Here is a 24,057-nt window from a genome sequence, read left to right as displayed (position 1 = left end):
TTTCCCCTCTGCCCACCTTCGTAAGGTTGCCTTTCCTTAGGCGGTCCCTCCTCCAGTCGCGATTGCAGAAACGCCACAGCCTTGCTATTCAACTTGCTTTCTAGCCAGGTTCTACTAGATACTCCATTTGTGTTCAATCAATGTCATAGTTTTTTCTCTTGTAACTATTATTATAAATATACATCACCTGCTTGTTACCTACGCTAAGTGTTACTTTCGGAGAAGACTTCTTTTCACGGTTCTGTCATCAGCGTAATTATCCCAATATGATTTGCATCGATGCCAAGGTCTGCTGGCGAGGTTCCTACCTATACCAGCAGACATGGCATTTTCCGTCCGCATTGATGGTATTTCTGCAGCATCTGATGTCAAAGTCTGGTATGAACGGAACTGTCCTCTGTGGGAGTCTTCAATATCTTGCTTGAGTGTTGGACAACCTCGGACCGGAATATCTATGGGAAATTGGATACAGCGGATGAATTGGGTCACTCAGATCACACGGTTCATCTCCGTCAGATCGATAATATGCCCTCAGTCTGCTGCCCTTTACTTCAGTCAACTTAGAGGAAGACACACCAAACAATATTCGAATAAACTCATCTGTTAAGAAGTTCGTTCACTCGAGTGACCTGTGGTACCAACATTCTTGCATAGTTATTGCGACACTGGCTCTTTGCCATTAATCCAAACCAGGCCCCGGTGTCCTTGAGAGCAACATAGCCGCAGTCCTACGATTCCGTTGGAGCTGCGTATCGTTCATTTGGCCATTAGTCACCCCTTGCTCTTTAAATTCATGGATCCGAACTACGATTACAGTGTTAAGCCCAGTTGTGGCTTTTGCAGCAAGGTCATCAAGAAATGTATCGTGTTAGGAATTGTGTCGTGAAGCAGAACTGCTCCGTAGGTCACGTTGAATGACACGAGTCACGCGAAGGTGACACGTGACCGATCTCACGGGTATTTCAACCCGAACCATCGTGTAGAATAGATCTTAGAAATATCAACCACTGTTCACTCTCTCATTCCTAGACGTATGGTGCTCATCACAAATTGTTTGCTTCGGAACCGGCGGAATATCGGATATCGGGATAAATCCGGATTCAATGGGTTACGGGACAATCGGTGGTAATTTCTCCGCCCGCAATTGCCCCACCTGGGGCATCCTGACCCATGGGCAACTTCGTGCCTGCCTCGCGGCAGGCGTAAAAATCACAAGAACAACACCACTACGATATTCGCCCACGTATGAATAGGCTTCATTTACGCCTGCTACTAGCGATACCTTGCGACCTGTGATATGATCAAACCAACAGGAATAAGCCGGTCTTGGCTGTTTCTCCAATACCCTGGCTTCTGAGCTGAACGTAGGTTTCAAATTTCAAATCAGTCTGGTTGGCAAATGATCTGAGGATTGTGCACAAAACAAGTGGATTAATTAGGAAGAGGGTGGTTCCGAAATAACATCGAAATACGATGGGGTTTTATGTTCTTTGTTGAGGATCTGCTCCTGGCTAGTTGCGTTATCACAGACCAAGCACAATCATAACCGCAAACGGGCGCCATTGAGCAGGTGACCTATCAAGAGCCATAACTACGATGCTGCCATGGGTCATATAACAGCTGTTACAGCGACATAAGAGACATAACAACAACTGATGTGCTTCCGTGGCTGACCAAGGGAGATTAAACAGCGCGAAGCCCGATTCCGTTAGGCCATGTTTACACATCCCGGAAGATGATGCTGTAAGGGTCACTAATGCGGCGAGTCTTACAGTTATGATACTCTAGTCAAAACTACTGAAGTGACTGGAAATGCAACGACGTCCGTTGACAATGTAACTTATAGGCAGCATAGCCTTGATCCTCTTCAGGCAGTAGTCCAATCCCCACCCACATGCGTTCTAGGTCTAGCCTTGTCTTGCTTACCTTCTCCTAGACTCTAATCATACATAACGCTCTACTTTGCCCCCCCATTCCTCTCGTCTTTTCCATATACGCAATCATACTTGCTCCCGATTGACGGATATTTTTATCCTAGCCCTGAGCCCCTCGAATCGACCGGTTTGCAGTCCAAGGCGTCCCTCTTCCTCTTTCCCTTTCAGACTTAGCTCGCCCCGGCACGAACTTATCTCCTCTTGACATTAGAGCCGCTACTTATTCTGACTCACTTACTTGCGAGGTTTCCTGTCCACCATTACCCTGCCGACCCTCTGCGCTCGGATTCTTTTGTCTATCCAACATCCTGGTCGCCAACCGCGCCGCTCCCTTTATCAGCTCGCGTGCCCAGACTTTTTCACATCCCGCCACTGCTCCAAACATCTCGCACCCCAACAAACATCGCTACAAATACAACATCCCATCACCTCCCAGAGTCCTCACAGCCACAGTTGGTAGTCTTCATCTGTAACAGGCTTTGAATGCCAGTGGGGTCCATCACGTCAAAACGATTGCATCTCACTTACATCTCCCGTCAAACTCCTGCCATCTGCATTACCTGTACCGCATAATCTCTAAAAACGACAAATCGAACACTGCAAAGGCCCATTTAGACCTCATTACATATGAAATGAAGGCCTCAAAAGTTCTCTACGCTATAGGGTTTCTTTACGCTATAGGTTTGGCACAGCTAGGCTTGGCTGTCCCCGTCCCAGCAACTAGTTTGGATGCAATCTCCTACGTCCCAGGCAAGCCAGGTCGCCTTGCCAGAGTCACTCGCCCGCCCATATTACGCCACTTGACATCAGTCTCTACTGTTACGGATGCCGAGGAATACGTCGGACAGAAAATTGGTTTCAAGTTCAACAACCGTCCAGTGTCACCATCCGAAAATATACCGCCGTCACTCGCTCTAGTTGCGCCTCAGCCACTAAAGACCACCTATCTTCTGTCACTCTCTGCGCAGCTACGATCTGGAAAGGAAAGAGTGTTGGACGTGGTGGGCGACGGAACTTCTGAGACGATCGAGTGCTGCCATGACAGCATCTTATGTGCTTTGTTCCAAAAGGATACTACGAAGACGAAATATTGCTTTTTTCGCCTTAAATGTATTTGCTTACTGTAAAGAGTACTGAGTACTACCCAGCCGTCTACAAGGTCGAACTGGCTGACTACGAAACTACAGGTACCAGATTATTCATTCTAGGTTGTTATCGCCTGATCCTGTCTAGCAATGGCTTATTCAAAGGCTACTGGGGTAGGGTCTAGACGGCACAAACTATTAACTCTCCAATATTCCTCGGGGAAACGATTGTCTGCACGGGCACGATGAAACCTGCATTTCAGACCTGGTTATCACCCATAACCAGTGTGTCTACATGCTCTTGGATTTCCCGCTATTTTGAAGGGCCATGTTGTAGTGAACAGTCCGTACCCCACTGGGCAGTAGCCAAGGGTAGTTACTTGCTCATCCATAGCTGGTTATGGCCAACACTGATATCGAGAGTAGAGTTTAGTGACTCTGCCTAGGCAAGTAGATTCGGTTATAGGAGATAGAGTCTTTGTAGTCAGCCACCAATGTATCGCTATGTAATTTAGGCTTTGGAAATCAATCCAAGGGAAGCAAGTCATTTCAGGGCGCGCTAGCTTTGTAATAGCTACAATAAAGTACACCGTTATCTTCTACTGTGTAGCTTGGAAAAAGGCTCAAAAAATAGTAACTATAGGATGATCAAGCAATTTCTTAATTGTTTAGACTCTTACTGTATTTGATTTGAGAGATCCGCAAAGGCTTACTGCTATTGCATAACAGCACCGCGGTGCTTTCTTCGTACAAAATGGCACAGTCAATCTCTCTATTTAGTTTCAATTCATAATCCGACACATAAGCTCCAGTTACAATAATCTCCTGGTATTCGACTGCTGATCCAGGCCGCTGAAGCACACGGTGACCATGGTGAAAAATGTGTCCAATGGCGAGATGGGCCCTGTCTGGTTGGAGACCATCATCAACACTGATCCAGTCGCGTGTATGTACTGGACAGTAGTCATTGAGAACAAGTAGATTAAAGCTGGTACTGTCGCGACAATTCCGATAACGTCGCGCACCTACTTTGGCCACCCCCACATATGGGTCACCCTAAATTGCTTGATTACCAACCTCCTCCTGCAACTTCAAACTATCACAACATTCTCAACCTCATCCGAAAGGCCTCATCTTTTCAGGGCTCCTTTTCCCAGGCATTATGAGCCAGTATACCGAAGACAGAGTCAATCAAGCACTCGAGGCTATTTAAACCGGTCACAGTATAAGGAAGGCTGCCCAGCAGTATAGTGACCCAAGGACTACCCTTCAGCATCGACTCCAAGGCACCCAGGCAAGGGCAGCAGCATTTTCTGATCTCCAGAGGCTCACAGTGAGCCAGGAGGCCAAGCTGGCTGAATGGGTGCGGATCCAGCATGCCCTTGGGCTTCCTTCAACCCATCAACAAGTGAAGCTTTTCGCAGAAAGAATCCTTCATGCCATGGGGGATACCCAACCTATAGGGAGAGGCTGGATCCAGACCTTTATAAAGAGGAATCCATCAGTCAGGGTCAAGAGAAGTTGCCCTATTGATTCTAAACGTGTTAATGGAGCATCTACTGAGGTCATCAGGGACTGGTTCAAGCATCTCGCCATGCGAGAGATCATCAGCATTAAACCAGCCAACAGATACAACTTGGATTAGACTGGTATCTTTGAGGGCCAGAGATCTAATGGGCTGGTGCTGGGCATGTCGGAGACGAAGTCTGTCCGCAAGAACAGCCTGGATCAAGGGCATGGGTATCCATCATCGAATGCATCTATGCCATGGGCCATGCCCTTGATCCCCTTGTTGTATATAAGGGCAAAACAGTCCAGCAGCAGTGGTTCCCTCTGGATCTTGGCCCTTATGAAGGCTGGCAGTTTACAGCAACAGAGAATGGATGGACAGCAGATGCCACTGCAGTTAAATGGCTGCAGAATGTCTTCCTCCCTCAGACTGTCCCCAGGGCAAGCATGAGGTCAGACTGAAACAACATCCACCTTCTTACCTCCACACACCTCCCATATCCTCCAGCCACTTGACCAGTCAGTATTTGGCCCTCTAAAGGCAGCGTATAGGAAGGAGCTTGAATGCCTCAGTCAGTGGCATGATTCTACTATTATAGGCAAGAGAAACTACATAGGCTGTTGTCAGAAGGCTCGTCTGGCAGGCTTGGCGATAGAGAACATCAAAAGTGGCAGGAAACATACTGGCCTATGGCCAGTCTCTATGGCCAAACCCCTTATGAGCCCATTGCTGCTCCCATCAACACCAGGGCCATCAGACCAGGCCTGCAAAGGGCAGTCTAAAGGCAGCAAAGGGCAGGCTGGAAGTAAGGAAACTGAAGGATGGGTATCTGCGTTATCTGCGGTGGCATGGTCAACGCCAAGGAAGATGCAGGATCTGGTTGGCCAACTGAAGCTATTCACAGAGCTAGATAATCACGCTTCTACTCAACGCTTCCTATTCATGAAGGTAAAAATAGACTTCATTGAGCAGGCATATAAGCTGGCAACTGCTCAGCACAAGCTGGAGCTTTTGCAGGCCCAGGTTAGTAATACTGCAGTCAGGAAAAAGAGGGCAGTCCTGCTGGATCCAAACACCAAGTTCGCCAACATCAAGGACATCCAGCAGGCGCAAATTCAGGCTGGCGAAAAAGAGGATAATGCAGCTGAATTCAGCGATTATGATTTACCTAGTGAAGCTGAAAGCTGTATTGTGGTGGCATCTAGGTGCAGTCAATAGTTAATGAACATACTAGTGTTGGTGGGAATGCCCTCTTTGTTTGGTGGTCGAAATGGGGGGGTGGTCGGAAAGTGGGTATGTTGACTTCTGAGATTCTGTTGTATTATGGCCAATCTACATGGCAAGGCACGCGGCGTAATGAGTGCCACCGCCCGCCGCTGGCCGCTCTTTGAGATGGAGCTGGGGTTTGTGACGGTGGAGAGACCCATGCTGAGCACTCCTGGAGGCGGCAAAGCACGTCGGCCTGCCGCTGCAGCATACGTTGAGTCGCGACCCATAAGTCTGAGAACAGCCTGCAGTGCGCCACCTTAAAGCTCCCAAGGCTTATATTGCTCTTAGCGTTTTGACTTCCTACTCCAGGTATGCGAGTCGTTTTTCCACAGTACAAATAACTACTTAACTTAACTATGAAATTCTCATTTACCTGTTTACTTTCTGTTTTGCTACTTTTGTAGCTAAGGGTTAAGAAAAGTTGAGTAAGGGGTTCCAGAAGGAGTTGCTCTGAAGTCGGCATTCTTATCTCCATGCCATAGCCCCCTTCAACCATGGACAGACGTGCTTGGGCTGCAGCGCCGTTAGTGGTGCGGCTTGCAGGAAACCCCATAAGAGGATACCGCCTCGCAGCAGTACCCACATTGGTCTGCGGTTGGCGTAGCCCCCTCGACCAGCACTTCCTCCCGGTTAGCACTTCCTCCCAACGACCGATCATTCCGCACCTAAGGTCCAGTGGGAACGTTGGGAGCGAGCACTCTCGCTTATCCGCAGATTGGCCCAGCGCCTGCATCCGGAGGGCAGCCTGCAGTTCTTGGAAGAATGCAGCGTCGTACACTAGACCTCCGGCGTAACACAAGGCGTACAGTGCCTCTCTGATCGATATAAGGGGCCAGTATCAGCCCACTGCATCTCAAAATCCCTCTGGCTAAATGCCGAATCAACGCCGTACCATCTGGTGTTGCCTTGTGGGAAACGGCTTTTCGCCAAAAGCGGCCGTGCGTGCTCGTAAAGGCAGTGTTGGAGAAACTCCAGCATCGGCGCAAGAAGCAGCTTCTCACAGAATCCACTCGCCGGACTCAGAGCGGGACGACCCACAGCATGGAGCTAATTCTTCCACCCCTTGCATCACGCGGGAAGGACAGCAAACTTAGCGCTAGCAACATAGGCACTGTAGCCGCGGGCCCGCCGCAGGCCCCCGTCAGGTTGTATCAAGACGACCAACTGTCCTCTTGCATCAATCTTGTTATCAGTGTAACAGTAGGCAAGGATTAACCATTGGCTCATTCCAACAGACCCGACGCCCAGTACCTGGCCAATGACATACTTATGCGTGCAACACGGCAGCAGCTACTGTATACGGATACAGATAACAGGAAAGGGACGCTACTTTGTAATTGCGGCACACATGCAGGAGATATGCTAGGTAGGCAACAGGTACACAGTATGGTCAGCAGTCGCATAACTCACGAATGGGCACAAGTGTGGTTGCATTGATCATGGGCTGAGAGAAGTCGGCAGGACCTTGAGGCGATTGGGCGCGAGACTGCTACGGTAAAAGCAGAGAAAATTGTCTAATCCAATAGATTGTGAGCTGGGTATCAATGTTCCATATTCTCTCTCCTCCGTAATGAACGAATGGCCGACAGAGCGAGAAGCCGAAGTTGAACATATCAGGAAGCAACCTTTTCACTCTTGCTGTGAAAGCCATGTTGGTATCACAGGTCACTCGATTGAAAACGAACGGTTCATATGGGTATGAGGTTATTAGTGAATTCGTTGGGTGTGTAGAAGGAAGGGTCTAACTGAAGGGCCGCAATCGACGAAGGCCGTGATATGGCTGGCCGAATGGACCCACTCTAACGGAGATGGATCTGTGTGATATGATTGGCCTAGCTAAGCCATCGTCTCCACTGTCCCATCGATAATTTGATCGGCATTCCAACACGCCGTTCACGATGTCTGAATCCTTCCACTATGTCTCCCAGGGGCCCAACAGAGCGCGATTCCAAGCTAACGCAAAACTTCTCTGGCTCAAGCATAGCGGACAGGCCGAGAAACCTGAGGATCGAACAGAGTTTCTAGTGGGCGACGAGCAAAGCGACAAAGATACTGGAGAAGACGATGACTCTATAGATCCCGCCAAGCGCTTTGATGGGAATGAGCAGGATGAAGAGGGCTTTCCTGGCTTAGCTGGTCGCGAACGTTAAAGGCAAACGACACGTTTTCGGGACGCTGATGATCGAATGGCCCATCAGGGTACAAGTGTTGGTGGCGAAGAACATGGGAATTGACAAGAGCTCTCCTCTTTTAATCTTCTTGCAAGATTTGACGGCTACAATTCGCCAGTTGAGCAGGTCAGGCTTGCGGACTGTCCTGTCATTATCCCATTAGCATAGCGATGCACGGCGCTAACAATGAATACCGAAGGATTCTAGTCGCGGCAGAGACAACACGGCGGAAGGGTTGCGAAAGGTGATCCTGAGGATTTATCAGCCGCGACTTCAATACTGCCGAACTTGCCTGGGGAGATTCTTTAGACAATGCTGTCTTAGTTATGACAGCAAAGTTGACAGAGATGACCCCTCTCTAAAATGCGGCACTTTTCGACAATCCCGGAGAACGACAATGAAACACGTACGAACCTTTTAAGACACGAACTAGCGATTCGTACAGCCGTCCGTATTTTGGAATCATACGACGAGACCAAGTTCCTCAACGCCTTAAGGCAATCCTAGCAAGAGGCGTCGGCTTCGAGGCCGGTTGGGCTTCCTCTCTCACGTACGCAGGTGCTTTGATACATTCACGATAGCTTCAGATGCGCTGCCCAACTTCAAAGACGTGCGTATTGTATCCCTGGAGCCGCCTATTAGTAGTCAGGTCCATCATGGGCACATTTTGGAAGAAAGCCGAGCTAGAATCTAGAAATTGAGAGCTGAACACTCCAAGCTCTCAGGTCCGCGCTCAGACGCAGTTAATTCTGGCGGCGACAAAGCACAACTGCACAAGGGGCTGTATGTTTGGATGTATTAGCTGCAACAAGCGGAGTTTTTCACTATGCGGGAAACTCGTCAAGGCGCACGGAGGGCTTACATCCAGGGGATGAGGGGATGACATGGCAAGATGTACAATCTCTGGACTATGCCGGAAGTCTCAACAATCCCAAGTAACGAGGTGCTCTAGATTGCCACGTCTCTCCAGCGAGTGGAAGATGACATCAGGAGCTTACTCTGTACCCCTTCTACTGGACCTTTAGAGCTTGCGAGAGAATCTGCAGTAGGAGACACACGAGTTTGTACATTGGTAAAAATATTCAGCAGTCTCAACATGGCGAAACTCGTTCACCAGCACCGATATAAAGACCGGGAAGCGAGCAGTCACGCAGACAACTCCCGCAACGAACTTCATGACGGTGGGCTGGTGAGCAAGGGTATTCTTGAGACGCCAGAGGTTGGGAACTTTCCCATAGCATTCGCGCTCCCACGAGGCTCGTCACTATCACCAATTGCCCCTCCTACTCTACTCAGCAGATGTCCTGCTAGACAACCCAAAGCAGCGGTATGGATATGCTGATGATATTACCCTTGCTGCAATAGGCCCTACACTAGAGGCAAATACGGCTGCTATCCAGGGGGACGTCACACAGATCCTGAGCTGGGGCTCAGAAAATATGTTCACCTTTGACCCTGATAAGTGCGAGGCTATCCACTTCTCAAGGAAGCATGAGGATAAACGCATAGGAGACTTGCTTAGTATTGTCGCTGAAGTATTTGATACAGAAGCAGAGGGCGCCTGGACAGGGCTGAGCTGTGCTCTACATACCTCACAAGGAGGGATAATTCACGTCTGTCTGGACAACAAAGCCGTTATCCTGGGCCCCCGGGGAGAACCATCAACATCCTGACAAGCAACATTCCTCCGCTTCCAAGCGGCTGCCAGGGTGTGCAGGGTGATGAACAAGGGGGGTGACCGAGTGAGGGGTGTCCGACGCTGACAGATCACGTCTTCAGAAGACACAGTACCTGACTTCGGGGATGAATTGCCTGTTGTGGCCTCCCTGTCTGTCCGGAAATGCTCAAACGTTGACTTCAGCCATCTCGCATATGCAGGCATGAGTTGATAAAGTGACGCAAACCAATCATGTTAACAGCCTGGAGTGTAATTCAAAGAACCAATAGACACAAAAAAGCGGGGTTGCAACGCATGTGCATGGAAACAATAACAAGGGGCCTTCTCTTTGCGTAGGGACACGAATACCTTATAGCGAGCCCGATCCCCCCTCCCCTCGACTCTCCTTATTCCCATATATCTTCATTCTCTCATACTTATCTGGATTTTCAGGAAGACGTGTCTGGCACAAAGTTGCAAAAATGGCCGATCTCGCCCAGCAGCAAGAATTCGAGGTAGCTTCCAGTCGCAATCCGTTTGTTCATCAATGTGTATTGCTGCGCTGACACTGAAGCCAGGATTCTCAAAATGACGATGGGGCATCTTCTGTTGGCGACTCTGTTGGTTACACCTCTGTGATTTTTGTCCTTGGGGCTAACACTGGTAGTCTGTAGACGAGTCGCTTTTGTCTTTGAGGTCCAGCATTCTCGACTATCGCCGAGAGAATGGCCGCACGTATCATCGGATGAGCGATGGAAGTAAGTGATCAATCATTGATCAGGCTTCATGTTGAAGGCTAATTTGACACGATCGTGTGTAGAATATCTTCTTCCCAACGACGAGGTGTGTCTTTGTGACTCGCCCATGGCTGTGACTGATTCTAATACAGCAGGCAAATTTTAGAGGGAGCAAGACCGCCTTGGTAAAAGTTTTGGATGAAAACGATTTTGAATTCTGGAGCTGATATCTAGCAGATCTGAACCATCACATCTGGATTCTCACTTGGGAAGGTGAAATATGTGTCAGCCCGAAGAAGCATGGTGCCAAAAGGGTCCTAGACGTTGGAACTGGCACTGGAGTATGGGCCATGGACTATGGCAAGTGAATTGTTCAATCTGGCTTCTATATCTGCTGACTTGTTGACAGCTGATGATCACCCTGAGTCAATTGTCTGTACACTCTCGAAAAAATGCAAAAAGAGAGAGTAGCTAACTCATGTGAAGGTTATTGGTGTTGATCTCAGTCCAATCTAGCCTGGTTTGTTAGTATTCCCCTGATTTCGATGCTCCTATGAAATCGGCTGACAAACTCTTGCAGCGTGCCTCCCAATTGCAGTTTTGAGGTCGATGACCTCGAAAAGTCATGGACCTGGCGGGAGCCTTTCGATTATATCTTCATCAGATCCATGCTTTCGTGTTTCTCCAGCTGGCCGGACATCATTGCCAAGGCATACGAGTGAGTGGCATCATTGCCAATGTCAAGTCAACTCCACTGACTTTCAAATTTGCGAAAATTCAGTGCCCTTGAGCCAGGCGGCTACCTCGAGCTTCAAGACCATATGTGCCCACTCATGTGTGACGATGGCACCATGTCTGAGGACTTCAAGCCCTTGAAATGGGGAAATATGCTTATTGAGGCTTCGAAAAAGACTGGCCGCACGATCACTATGGCTGCAACCTTTAAGCAGATGTTGGAGGACGCCGGCTTCGTTGATATTGAAGAGAAAAAAGAATTTTGGCCCTTCAATCAGTGGGCTAAGGACAAGAAGTATAGAGATCTGGGTTATTGGATGCAAGAATCTGCGTTGAAGGGGATCGAAGCGGTCTCCCTGGCTACGTTCACTCGTTTCCTTGATTGGAGCCCAGAAGAGACGAGGGTGTTCTGTGCCGAGGTCAGGAACGAGCACAAGAAGATTGGAGTTCATGCGTATTACGATGTGTAAGTTCCCAACCAGAATCTCTACCTGAACCGGAAAAGGCTAACCTACATCAGCTACGGAGTCTGGGGCCGCAAGCCTGAGAAGACGAACGAGGATGAGACGGCTGCTCCCGCTCCTGCTTCTGTTGCTACTCCCGCTTCTGCCTCTGCTTCTGCCTCTGCTTCTGTCCCTGTCCCTGTCACAGCCGGGAATGAGTCTTAGAACACTGCAGGGTGTGTTGTATTGTGTACACAGCCCGCCAAGCTTGTTGAATATTTCTTCTTCTTTGCAGAAACAGAAGTACATGCCGAGACTCATTGTCTCTGAGGCGATCGGATTGCCGGATTTCGACTCATTTGAGACATGGATGATTTTCATACAGAGATAGCAAATGTTATGAGCCGTTTAGCAGAAATCATTATTCGATCAATAGTTTTATGCAAGGTGTCGTTTGAATTTGTCCAAATTCCGCCTCCATCATTTGCATCACATGCCTCAAATTGATCTTTAGATGTGAGCCGAACGCGGCTACGCCTACGACGGCGGAGTGGAGGTATGTTGTACTAAGACCTTTTCCAGTCGCAAAGATTCAGGTGCAGGGCAAGTGCTGTTTGTTCTCCGGACGTGAAGGGAGGACTGTTAGTTTTCAGCGCTCTTTGGCAATCCAGCCAGGGGCCTTGGCCGGTACCTCATAATCAGGGTTCAAATCCATACCACGAAATCCACATATGGATCCACAATATGGATCCATGTCCATTCCATTCCATTCCACGTAGGCTTCAGCCTTTCCATATTCACGCCACAGAACCCCTTCCATATGTTCCATATGTGGAAATTGTGGAAAGGATTGAAGATTTAGGTGGGGGCTGAAAAAACCTGGATTTCCTTGTGAAATAGCGCATACCCCAAGTACTTTCTATCGCCAACGACAACGCAATAGCAACAATTTTCCACCCCGTTTTACCCGTACACGAAGTTCAAACAAGTCTATTCTAGGGGGGTTACTACTACTCACGCCCTTATTTCCCCAAATCGAAATGGCCGCCCTCCATCCTACCAAGTCAACCACACCCGTTCCAGAACGTACAGAAGAAGACAATCAACGACTCTTTCAGCTCTACAAAGGCTGGACCTTGACGGAGAGAGACGGCCAAGTGCGTCAATGGGTATATCAGTTCGGCTACGATATCCAGCATGCCCAGAAAGGGGAACGCCGATGGGTGTGTTGCCTTTGCATCAAGCAAAAGCGGCCGAGGCCAAAGAGTTATGCCATCAAAGGGTTGCAGAATGCGGAGGGTCACCTGTACGCGGACCACAATGGCATTATGGATCCGACAGGCAAGAGGCAAAAGCCTGCCAAGGCATCTGAGAAAGCACATCAGTCCATTGCAACAATTCTACAGTTGAACCCGAAGGAGCCGAAGGAACAAGATTTGATCAATACCTTGATCAAACGTTTTGACAAAACTGTATTCCAGCAGAAACTTGTCAACTGGATTGTCAATTCTAACCAATCCTTCTCGATCGTTAACGATCAAGATCTTCGAGACATCTTCAACTACCTCAATCCATCGGTGGAGATCACAAAAGCCAACATTACTGACGTGACCGTGCGTGCCATCGCAGAGCGAGAATTTACTAACAACATGGAAAGAGTGAAGGACGCTTTGCGAAAGAGTCCGGGACAGATCCATATCCAGTACGATGGCTGGAAGTCTGGTAACCGACACGCCTTATACGGCATCACATGTGTTTTTCGGGATTCAAACAATCGGCCACAGAAGTGTGTCCTCGGACTGCCTGAGCTTACAGAGAGGCACACAGGCGAGAATATCGCCGGGCAGATCATCGAGATCATTCGAGAGTACGAGATCAGCGATAAAGTCGGATATTTCACACTGGATAATGCCGGTAACAATAAAACTTCGATGGGGGAGCTTGGATTAGAATTCGGCTTCGAGTGGGAGAAGCGATGGGTTCGCTGCGTTGGTCACGTTGTCAACATAGTAGTGAAACAGATGCTGTATGGCAAGAACCCGGATTCTTTCGAGAAAGAGGTCTTCGAAGGACTTCATACGGCAGCGAAGGAGCATGAAGTCTGGAGGAGGCGAGGCTCTGTTGGAAAATGGCATAACTTTGCTGTTGTAGGTGGCTGAATCCCCGGCTTTATTTGTTATACTCACGAATACCTAGGAGGTGAGCAGATCGGACACGTGGACCGATATGCTCAAGAAGGTACAGGCTATCGAGAGCCAACTCTCTGATGACGCTCAGCTCAAGAAACACCGTCCAGTTGGAGTTGTGGTCGACAATGCTACCCGGTGGCTTTCTCAATTCTCGATGATTGAGCGCGCTCTCGTCTTAAGGCCATTTTATAATTCTTTTGTCCAGAGAGCGTCAAACGAGTGGGAGAAGGTCAACTTGACGAGAGCTGGCCACATCAAAAAGGGCTCCAAGCTGCCCTTCTTCCTGAAGGAAGAGAATCACATGACACCTGATGATTGGCATGTGCTCGGGACTCTTTACGACATTTTGCTTGACTTCCAGCTGGTTGTGAGAGGCCTTGAGGGTGATGGGCAGGGAAAACACCGGAGAAAGGTCGAGGAAAACGAGATCGACCCTCCACTGTCTGGTAAGCCTTAATTATACTTCTCAAAAGCGGCCCGATTCTTATTCTAACAGCTGATTTGTACAGGAACAAGCTGGGATCTTATTCACGCGTATGAATTTCTTCTCGAAACCCTCGAATCCGCGAAAAGAGCAGTCGCCAATTTTCCGGACGGCCATCACCTCGCTGTCAACATCAATCTGGGCTGGCTCAAATTGAACGAATACTACGAGCATCTGAACGATAGCCCCTTGATCTATGGCGCCGCAGTTCTTCATCCTGCCTACCGGTGGGCACTGTTTGACGATTTGTGGGGAGACGACGACGAAAGACAGTTATGGATTACCAAGGCGAAGGAGATGGTCCAGGATCTCTGGGAGAGAGAGTATAGGGACCTGGAGGTCGATGACCCAGAGATTGAGTTGCCTGCCAATAAGCGGCTGAAGACCTCAAGAAACAAGTTCACAGCGTGGCGCACAAAGAAGCGAGGACTGACGGCCGGGGGGGTTTCTGTTACCGAGTCGCCAATTCAATCCCCTGCTCAATCGCCTAGGTCCTCAGTTGGCGGTCTGGATCTTGATGAATACGGGCAGTGGCAGCGTGATATCGAGGATGCTGATGCTTCTGTCACAGATCCCTACGAATACTGGCACATGAGGCGGCTTAAATACCCCCGGTTGTCTAGGATGGCCTTGGATCTGCTTACTGTGCCACCAATGTCAGCCGAGTGCGAGAGGTTATTCTCGACCACTGGCCGCATGGTGACCAAGAGCCGCAATAGGCTAGATGCCAGCACAATTGGGCTTTGTCAGACACTACGGAGTTGGTTGCGTGCCGGTTTGATCGGGTCGCTAGATAGGATTCTGATGGACGAGTGACAATAACATCGACGTCACCAAGGCATGGATGCGGCCCACTAATTACCATTGTTAGACAAAGTAGGTTTCCATTCCACCCATTCCACAATATGGATCCATTTCCATAATGGATCCATTTCCACCCATTCCACATCGAAGTTATTAGTCAGCATCCATATCCACGCCATATTCACGAATGTGTCGTGGAGTGTCGTGGATTTGAACCCTGCTCATAATCACCCAACTTGACCGACACTTATGCCATTATCGGAGGTCGAAGAGATTTGATCCTAAACCCCTTGTTGGCGTCAGTGTATCTCTAATCATCAACCCCGGCATACACAATGACGCCGAACCACCCGAGAAACGTCTTACAAGTGGAAGCCCGCAGCTTCTTGCTCCGCAATTCTCAACATTGTTCTTGCTTGGCTTGCGTACAGCATGCATCCTCAACAGCTTGCGGGCGTACTGGGTCCGTCATCAAAAGCTCCCTCTCTGGCGGCAGAGCTCCAACACTTGTGCCCCATTCAGATAGTGTGTGCCAGGGCCTGACCTAGGACCACCAACCCACGCGGTGGCGGGAATGACGGGTTATGGCGCAGGTACGTTCGTGGGCCTGGCAATGGTACTACATCTGACAATGTGGGTCTCTAACCTGAGGCTTGAAGATGATGCTAGTCTTCCGAACTCGCCATGATTGACAGACAGTTGGATAGCCGTGTGCTCGTCGTGAAGTTCAAAGCGACGCAGGCACCATGGCAACCCCATGGACCCCGGAGGGAAGACGCCATTAAACTTATTTACGAGGGACTCATCTGGCAAGACCAGGTGTTCCAATGCGAACGATACGATAGATAGTGCCGTCTGAGGCAATTCTCCAAGTGCCACGCATAAGGCCACATAAGAACCTAGTGCAAGGCAACGTGTTGGTTTCACAGGTCACTTAAGTGAACTAACGCTTCATATGGGTATAAGGGTATTCGTAGATTCTGGTGTGTAGAAGGAAGGGTTCTAACGTGAAGGGCAGGAATCGACGAAGGCCGTGATATGGCTGGCCAGACGGACCTGCCCCTGACGGAGATAGATCCGTGTGATCTAATTGGCCCAGCCAGGCCGCCGTTTCCACTTTCCCATCGATAATCCGATCGATATTTCAACATGACAACATGCGGCTGCTGCGCGCAAGAATATATGACCTGAGACTGCCCTTCGAAAAACAACACAGAGACCCCAAGGAAATGCGCCGCATGCCACGGCGAACACGAGGCATGGAATGGCAGGTGCCTTACCAGGATACGCGAGAAGGCCAAGATCAAGACCGCCTACAACCAACGGCCAAGGTACAATCAGCCCCGCAGCCGACCCTAGGACTGGAGGCCCAGTCCAGGCTAACCTCCAGGATCACACGACCGACACTGGAACCAGGTCAATCCCAGGAGAACCAACCGAGCCGGAGCAGGTCCCCGACGAAGAAGGTTCACAAGAGGCCTAACCCGACAGCTACACAGAAATCAGAGCAGAAGATCACGGTAGCTGCGGAGACTACGCGCTCGAAGCGCATCAACGTCCGGTCGCGAAGAGCGGTCGAGGTACTCGACCTAAACGCACAGATGGCAAACGACAGTACAGCGATGAAGACCGTAGTTGAGGATAGCGAATGAATGGAAAACATACACTCACAATACTACTGTGCAAAGTAAGGAGATCCAAGAATACAGCCATGGTAACACTCCTCCGGGACCCGAACATCGACAACTACGACATTATTGCCATCCAGGAACCGTGGAGGAACCCCTGCAAGCACACCGCGAGGCGGTGGAAACAGCGGCCGAATCTCCCACATCGCTATGGAGGATCGCTAAATGAGCCCGGACCAGAAAGAATCAATCACCAACCATCACACCAGAAATCAAGAAACCAAACACGACTCAGATCGCCACCACCCCTGATGAGAAATCAGTGCTATTCAAGAAAACATTCTTACCTCCACCTCCAGAAGCAAACCTCGAAGATATCAACAACGCATCATACAGCAACCAGATCACTCTACCGTCAATATCAGAAAGTGAAGTAGAAGAGGCCATTCAGGAAGCAGGACCCCTGAAGACACCAGGCCCTGGCAGCATCACCAACATGGCACTTCAAATAGCGAGACAATGGATCACACCACACCTCGCTCGCATATTCAATCAAAGCCTCCGACTCGGAAACTGCCCGCAAAACTTCAGAAAGTCCACCACAGCGGTGTTAAGGAAGCCAGGCAAAAGTAATCACACAGCACCAGAAGCATGCAGACCGATAGCTCTCTTGAACACGGTTGGTAAGATCATGGATGCTACAACAATAGCAAGAAGGCTAAGCTACCTTGCCAAAACACATGGACTATTACCAGACAGCTATAAGAGCGGGAGGAATCAACGGTTCACGGAACATGCACTTCACCGAATAGTAGACCGTATATACGAAGCCTGGGGTTCAGGCAAGATAGCAAGCTTACTCCTCCTGGATGTGTCGGGCGCTTTCGACAACGTTTCACCCCGCCGACTCCTACACATCCTGAGGAAAAGATGGATCGACGAAATAACGGTACGCTGGATCGCAAGCTTTCTTGGATCACGAGAGATGGAGATCCACGTGGACGGGTTTAAATCCGAAGCATACAGGATTAACACAGACATCCCCCAAGCATCGCCCCTGTCGCCAATACTCTACCTCTTCTGCAATGCGGATCTATTAGACGGCTGCAACAAAGCCGAAGGCACCACAGCCACCGCCTTCATTGACGACTTAGCGATCCTTGCAGTGGGGAACAACACTAAGGAAACCTGCCAGAAGCTGCAAGTAGCGCTCAACTATGCTGCTCAAGCGGAATCTCTTCACCCAACTGCTCACCCGGTTGTTGCTGCTTTTAACCCTTTGAGTGATGCCGAAGGTGAGTGGTGGGTGAGCAGCGGGTGAGCGGGTGCAGCCAAGCTTACAAGTGTTGGTTGGATGTCAATGCAGGTAAGCGCCGACAGTCTACGATAATCAGGAAACAGAAAATTGAACGTATGATTGAAGGAGCGCCAAACCTTCTACAAAAGCGCACTGTTTCCCCTCATTTGATTTTCCTGCTCTTTCTCCAGATTTAGCCCCTCTTGGTCCCTCTCAATCTGATTGAACTGTCGATTTCCACACGATAACGCCAAATCCGACCCGATATCATGGGGGTACCCCCTGAAGAACTGATTGCTCGGGCGGCGGCTGGGGGGTATGAACACGGTGCCTACGAAGAACGAGACAGCCAAGCGAACCTAGAGAAGTACGTCAGCAACACCACAGCCATGCATGCCACAGTTCTCAATCGCTATGCAACGTAAGTTCAACCTTAATATGACCATTATTCATTCGCTTACCTGCTCTCAGCTGGCATTGGCAAAGGGCTGTTGGGATTGCAGAGAAGTTGAATGCGGCACCTCCTGATTTTACCACTACCCGAGCCTTCGTCTTGCGAAAGAACGCGCCTGCTCCCAATATGACCGAAGTCAAGGACTTTTTCCGCTTTTACATCGCTTCAAGTTGCGGGAGGATCGCAGAAAACGGTAGACCAACAGCGGAATCTATGGTCAGCCGGGCAGAGGCGTTCTATCGTGCATTTAAGCACGAGACTGGCACGGAGACTGATCCACAACAGCACACTGAAATTTATCGGGTATGTCCTTTCCTATAGTGTTTCTCGTCTTCTTACTAACGTTTGAGCAGTGGATGAGACGCGTCCTTACGGCAGAAGGCGTCTTGGAGGATAAAAAGAAGGAGAAACATAACCTCAATCGCATCGCGCTCGACCGCCTTCTCCACGCCATTTGGAGTGACCTCACGGTCCCCCACGAGCGAGTCAGAATACAACTGCACCTCCTTTTCATGCTGTACGTGACGACAGGAGCAAGAATCGGCGCACTATTCGCTGGCAACGTTACGTACAAGGTACTTATCATTCGGTTGACATCTTGTGGCCGGCACTAACAGAACAAGGATATCGAAATCGTTCAAGCACGACGGGAGGGCGGCGGCTACCGCTTTTTCTGGAGGTTTGACCAAAGATTTGTAAAGAACAATCGCAACACTGAGAATGATACGTAAGTTAGGCGGCTTCTCTGTTTGTTTTTGTTGTACTTATTCAATGAACAGGTTTGGCAGCTCAGCCCGAGACCACGATGTCCTGCTGTACTGCGCGACCGCCCTGCTGCTGTCTTTGGCCTTTGCAGACGACGCCATGTTTGGCTTTGACAGTCTGGAAAGTCTCTACGAATTAGAGATTCCAGAGGGCGACAATGAGATTATTCTTCGCTGGAACGAGGATGTTCTCGATCTTCCAATTGTGCGGGGCATTGCCCGAGACGGAACTGTCACAAGTAAACAGCTCACCGAGAGTTCGTTTCGCCAGTCTTTTAATAAGGCACTGAAATTAGCGGGCTACGTTGGGGTTTCCCCATCGATTCATCAAATCCGACGCTATCTTGGGAAGCAAGTCGACGGTAGGACAGCCCATTATTTCTTGCAGTAATGTGTAGTTAACCTATTCCTAGAACGATATACTGAGGTTGAGAGATCCCAGCATCTTACGCAGTCAGACCGAAACATCTTTGGAGCTAGCTATGTTGCAAATTGCTCTTCCGTGGACGGCCTAGGCGCTTTCTTAGGCGAGAAATCGGACCATACGGCTGTCAACTTTTTCCAAGGACTCGAAAAGTTCCGCGAACAAGGTGCCCCAATAGTGCTCCCCGCTGCTATAGAGAGAGCCTTGTGGCAGAAGGAAGAAGTTGTGGAACTGCAAAAGCGCATCGACCTGTCAGAAGATTCTATAATCAGGTCCAAACTTGTCGGCGCACTCCGCAATCTGCGGCGCAAGTTGAAAGCCAAAGCTCTCGAATCATACCGCCAGCAGTGGGTACGGGAGCGACGGGACTGGAAGGTATTGACGAGGGGCAAAATCGCTCCCGAACTATCGACTGCCGAAGGCAATCAGCTTGTCAACTTTTTGCCTGAACTGGAGAGGGTCGAGAAACTGATGTTGTCGATGAGTCCCTTGAGCCCGGAAAGCATGCGGCAAGCTATGCAGGATCTCTACGTTCTCGCATCGAAGGGCTTTTCCATTCTCTATTATCCTGGAGAGGAGCCCGTCGCAGGAGAGTGCCGCTTTTGCGGCATTGACATGTCTAGCATGTATGTTTCAACTTCCCCTATTATCGCACAAGGCTAACGTCGTGATGCAGCCCCGAGAGATCTCGAAGCTCCCACGCTCATCGATGCTGCCGAGTACACTTGGCCAACGAACGACAAGTGTTACAGACTGATCTTCATTTCTGTTACATATGCGCCGAGTGGTTCGTAAACGGGGAGCCGTGGAGCGACCACTGCAAGTCACATCTTGATCCTCTGCCGAAAATCTGCGGGTCTGTCGAGCTACGACGGACACTCATCCGTCCAGCGAACTGTCCGTGGTGTCTCGCTGGCCGAGATAACGATCCAGCGAAGCGGATGCGGCACTGGAAGAGAGACGCTGACGTTGTCCGGCATATCAAGGCCGACGAGTTACAAAACACCTATCCAGCATTCTGCCCACTCTGCTCGGAGATACTTGTTGATGAGGAAGCAGTCGACTGTCACTTACACGATGCCCATCTCCTGAAGATCCCCTCTAAAGCAAGAAAGAGGAAGAGAGCTGTTGAGGGCAATCTTGCTCCGGACCTTGGTCATTTGCATCCTCGACAAGGGCCTCTGGAATCTGGAACAAGTTTGTTTGTCCACGAATACGAAGTTTGTGGAGAAAAGAACAAGGCATTGCCATGTTATACGCTTTCAGATGAACAGAGCGATATCTGGGGTCATACAGGCGATGCGGATATTGGTTTACTTCCGTCTGACCCAGCAGTAAATCCGACCTTGGACGAGTTCATGGGCTCCTGTATTGAGTTCCCTCTGTCGCCTCAGCCACCATCTAACTTCAGTTCTGAGTACACGGTCGATGAGGACGGTCCAGTTTTTGGAACAGCAGCCCCAGTCCATTCATTTGGGCTTTCCGATGGCGGCCTGGACGTAGACGCGCAGTCCATAGATGCCCGGCCACGAAAGATCAGAATCGTCCTTCGCTCAAAGGAAGCAGCTAACGGCAACAATGCTGATGAAACAACAGGCTACGGAGAAATTTTTCCGGACGATTTCAACAATGAAGAGAGTCTCTCCGATATGACTCTGTGCGATGACCCTCTGACTGGTTCGGAGTTCTCATCCGAAGCCTTTGGGTTAGTTTCAGGCTCAGACTCCAAGTTTCTATCCAGCAGAACACCGATTGATCTGACTGGTATGCCGACGAGATCGCCCCGAACTCACCATCATCAGAATTCTTTGCATTACGGCATAGATAGGGTCACAGAGCCCTGTCCGAAGGAGGACGACACGTTCACTGTTGATTGTATATTGGGTAGATGGGGGAGCACTCTGTTCTTCCTGAAGTGGGATGACGGAAGTCACAGTTGGGAACCGCGGGAGAATATCCTTGATGACCAGCTTGTTGAAAATTTTGAAGACAAGTATAAAGGGTTCAGGGAAGGGGTAGATGTCTTGAAGACTCGGACACGGAACGGCAAGATGGAGTACATGCTGCACTGGACAGGCAGACCGGACCGGGAGGATTCATGGGTTGCGGAGAAATACATGAGTCCAGAACTGGTATCTAGACACAGACCACCAGTGAAACAGAAGAGAAAGACTAAGAGGACTAGATAAATGGTGTGGGTGGTCTCTTTTTTCCACTAGCTGTAATGGACAAACTTTATCCTAAGGCATTAGGACTGGCAAAGAAAGTCAGAACGACAGGCATTGAAACTTTGCTATTCATAATCATGCATATTTTGGATTCAGTGGATATCTCTAGCCAAGATGGCGAGCCAAAATATGCGACCGCATACCTCGTTTGGTCCCGAGACAGCAACGGAAATTCTGCAACGAGAGGGATAGTATCAGGCAGGAATTGTACCAACGGACCATGTGCACAAAAGAGAGGTTCCCCTCATATGCCTGACAGATAGGCAGACAAAAGTGGGGACGGGCAGTGTTGGATCACGTCACCTTAGTACCGAGTGTTCGTACTTCGTACAGAGTCCTCCATCCGTCCAACCATCCATCCATCTATCCATCCATCCATCCATCCATCCATCCATCCATCCATCCATCCATCCATCCATCCGACCATCCATCCGACCATCCATCCATCCGACCATCCATCCATCCGACCATCCATCCATCCGACCATCCATGCATGACAACCCGCCTGGTGCTGGAAGCCCAGTACTTATCCCATCGAGTGCGGATTAACGTCAAAAACGCCAAGGGCGGGGTAGAGCCAATAAGGGCTTGCGAGGCCATTGGAGTCAACCAATGAATAACTAGTATCTCCGGTACCTCTATTCCCTATTGATTTTGGGTATGCCAGAGGTACCGGCAATCTCACCTGGTACATAAAGCTACGTCGCAATCTAAGCAGCCTTTCCGGGTGAACCTACGTTGCCGCTTGAGGCTATTCCCAGTTATATCGCTAAGGGCCTGGCGAGATCTTAGTGCTGCCGTGTTACTACAAAAGGAACGCGGCGAACAAGCCTTCCTAGACCCCTGACGATGCTGTTGCCAGGGAATAGAAGTATTCTTCTTATCTGAAGCCCGCTGAGACCGTGAACATTTTCCACCTCCTGCTAATGGTCCAAACTTCAGAATAAGCTGGGATGCAAGCAGTTGCCGCCATTGGTACTGGTCTTAACCTTCTGCCACTCAGGCTTTCCCCAGAACTGTAGAAAGAAGCTATTCACAATAATTACTTCTAGTAGGAAGTTCCAAGCAAGTGCCTGCCAGCCTCCTCGGCGAATAGGGTGACTGTATTGATAATAGGTCCTCATCTGGTCACTGATATCAACCCCATTCATCTTATGGTTATACTCATCAATTGCCTTAGGTACTGGGAGGTTCTTGCGGACGTCTGGACCAAAGACTTGCCAGGCAGCCCGCTTACTTGCAGAGTTTCCAGCCGGCCGGCGCCGGAGACGGGTTACCTCCTGGCCGTCTCGGAAGACAGTTGTCATAAACAGGACAAGAGCATTATCCTTCCAGGTGAATTGATTGACCTAAAAATAGATAAACTGGTTAGTACAGAGATTTCTATAGAAAGTAGTTGGTAATCTCATACCTCCCCATCTAAGGCAGGGATACAATGGGTCTGCCCCCAAGAGATACCTTGACCTTCTGCTTCCTTCTCGGTGACAAGGATCTTATCTATCCCACTGTCTTTCCGGCAGGTTCCAGAAGCCCCGACTTGCTGCTTCCGGAGGGCCCGAAGAAGCCGCACAGACGCAAAGAGATTATCTAAAAACACGTGGTAGACTGCAACTGGAAGTAAGGTAACAAGTGTTGTTACAACCCGCTGCGTTGGCGTCAATGGGACCGTGGTAGCTACTCCAGCCTGACTATCTGCTGGCCGGGCTTGAGGGACTAGTCCGTACGGGCCCTTGCCGTGTACATGCCAGAGCCACCGTAGACAGTAGCCTGATTGGGTAAGAATCCAGACCTTGAAGCCAGTTGGGGTCGGCTTTGTTGGTATTGTTGTCGTCTCTAGGGACCGGCCTGTAAACCGGACCATAGCCTCGTCAACAGTAAGGTCAGAGCCGGCTACGTAGAAGGAATCTCCAGTCTCTTGGATATGGGCTGACCAATCGTTGACCTTCCGGTATATATCCGGCATCCCGGCTTGGGCCTGGCGTTGACCTGACTGGCTAGGCTGGAAATCAGAGGTATTAAAGATGCGTAGCTGCCGGAGTAGACTTTGGAAGCGGTCCCGGGAGATAAACCGGGTGAATAGATGGATAGGATCCTCCTTTTGCTGTTGAGTTGACCAGTATCTTGATATTTGAGATTCATTGTGAATCCCCATATAGAGTAGGATTCCTAAGAAGAGGTAAATCTCTTCTACAGAGGTCTTTCTCCACTCATACACTCTTGACCGTTTAGCCCGGGGGCCTTCCT

At 49.7% G+C, this 24,057-nt stretch overlaps 5 protein-coding genes across 5 annotated transcripts; all 5 read left to right on the top strand.

The window, feature by feature from the left end:
* Positions 1-1,017: 1,017 nt before the first annotated feature.
* Positions 1,018-1,339, top strand: CDEST_15432 (uncharacterized protein). The gene has a single exon (XM_062931588.1). It carries the CDS (start codon positions 1,104-1,106, stop codon positions 1,251-1,253), a length of 150 nt encoding a protein of 49 aa, XP_062787639.1. The 5' UTR covers positions 1,018-1,103; the 3' UTR covers positions 1,254-1,339.
* Positions 1,340-2,566: 1,227 nt separating this feature from the next.
* CDEST_15431 (uncharacterized protein) lies at positions 2,567-3,061 on the top strand (the record flags this gene model as incomplete). The annotated part of the gene is made up of 1 exon (XM_062931587.1): positions 2,567-3,061. One exon carries the CDS (start codon positions 2,567-2,569, stop codon positions 3,059-3,061), a length of 495 nt encoding a protein of 164 aa, XP_062787638.1.
* A 7,047-nt stretch (positions 3,062-10,108) lies between these two features.
* Positions 10,109-12,046, top strand: CDEST_15430 (Putative S-adenosyl-L-methionine-dependent methyltransferase superfamily; the record flags this gene model as incomplete). The annotated part of the gene is made up of 7 exons (XM_062931586.1): positions 10,109-10,141; positions 10,205-10,246; positions 10,294-10,384; positions 10,601-10,727; positions 10,944-11,081; positions 11,145-11,564; positions 11,619-12,046. The coding sequence occupies 7 exons, from the start codon at positions 10,109-10,111 to the stop codon at positions 11,764-11,766; spliced, it is 999 nt and encodes a 332-aa protein (XP_062787637.1). The 3' UTR covers positions 11,767-12,046.
* A 4,201-nt stretch (positions 12,047-16,247) lies between these two features.
* On the top strand, positions 16,248-16,670 carry CDEST_15429 (uncharacterized protein; the record flags this gene model as incomplete). The annotated part of the gene is made up of 1 exon (XM_062931585.1): positions 16,248-16,670. One exon carries the CDS (start codon positions 16,248-16,250, stop codon positions 16,668-16,670), a length of 423 nt encoding a protein of 140 aa, XP_062787636.1.
* Positions 16,671-16,729: 59 nt separating this feature from the next.
* Positions 16,730-17,792, top strand: CDEST_15428 (Putative reverse transcriptase domain-containing protein; the record flags this gene model as incomplete). Its single annotated transcript, XM_062931584.1, has 3 exons — positions 16,730-16,824; positions 16,887-17,651; positions 17,684-17,792. The coding sequence occupies 3 exons, from the start codon at positions 16,730-16,732 to the stop codon at positions 17,790-17,792; spliced, it is 969 nt and encodes a 322-aa protein (XP_062787635.1).
* Between the last annotated feature and the right edge of the window lie 6,265 nt (positions 17,793-24,057).

The sequence above is a fragment of the Colletotrichum destructivum genome, chromosome 11 (genome assembly GCF_034447905.1).
Source record: "Colletotrichum destructivum chromosome 11, complete sequence".
Taxonomy (NCBI): domain Eukaryota; kingdom Fungi; phylum Ascomycota; class Sordariomycetes; order Glomerellales; family Glomerellaceae; genus Colletotrichum; species Colletotrichum destructivum.
The sequence above is the reverse complement of the archived record's forward strand: the minus strand, read 5'-3'. Positions and strand labels throughout refer to the sequence as shown.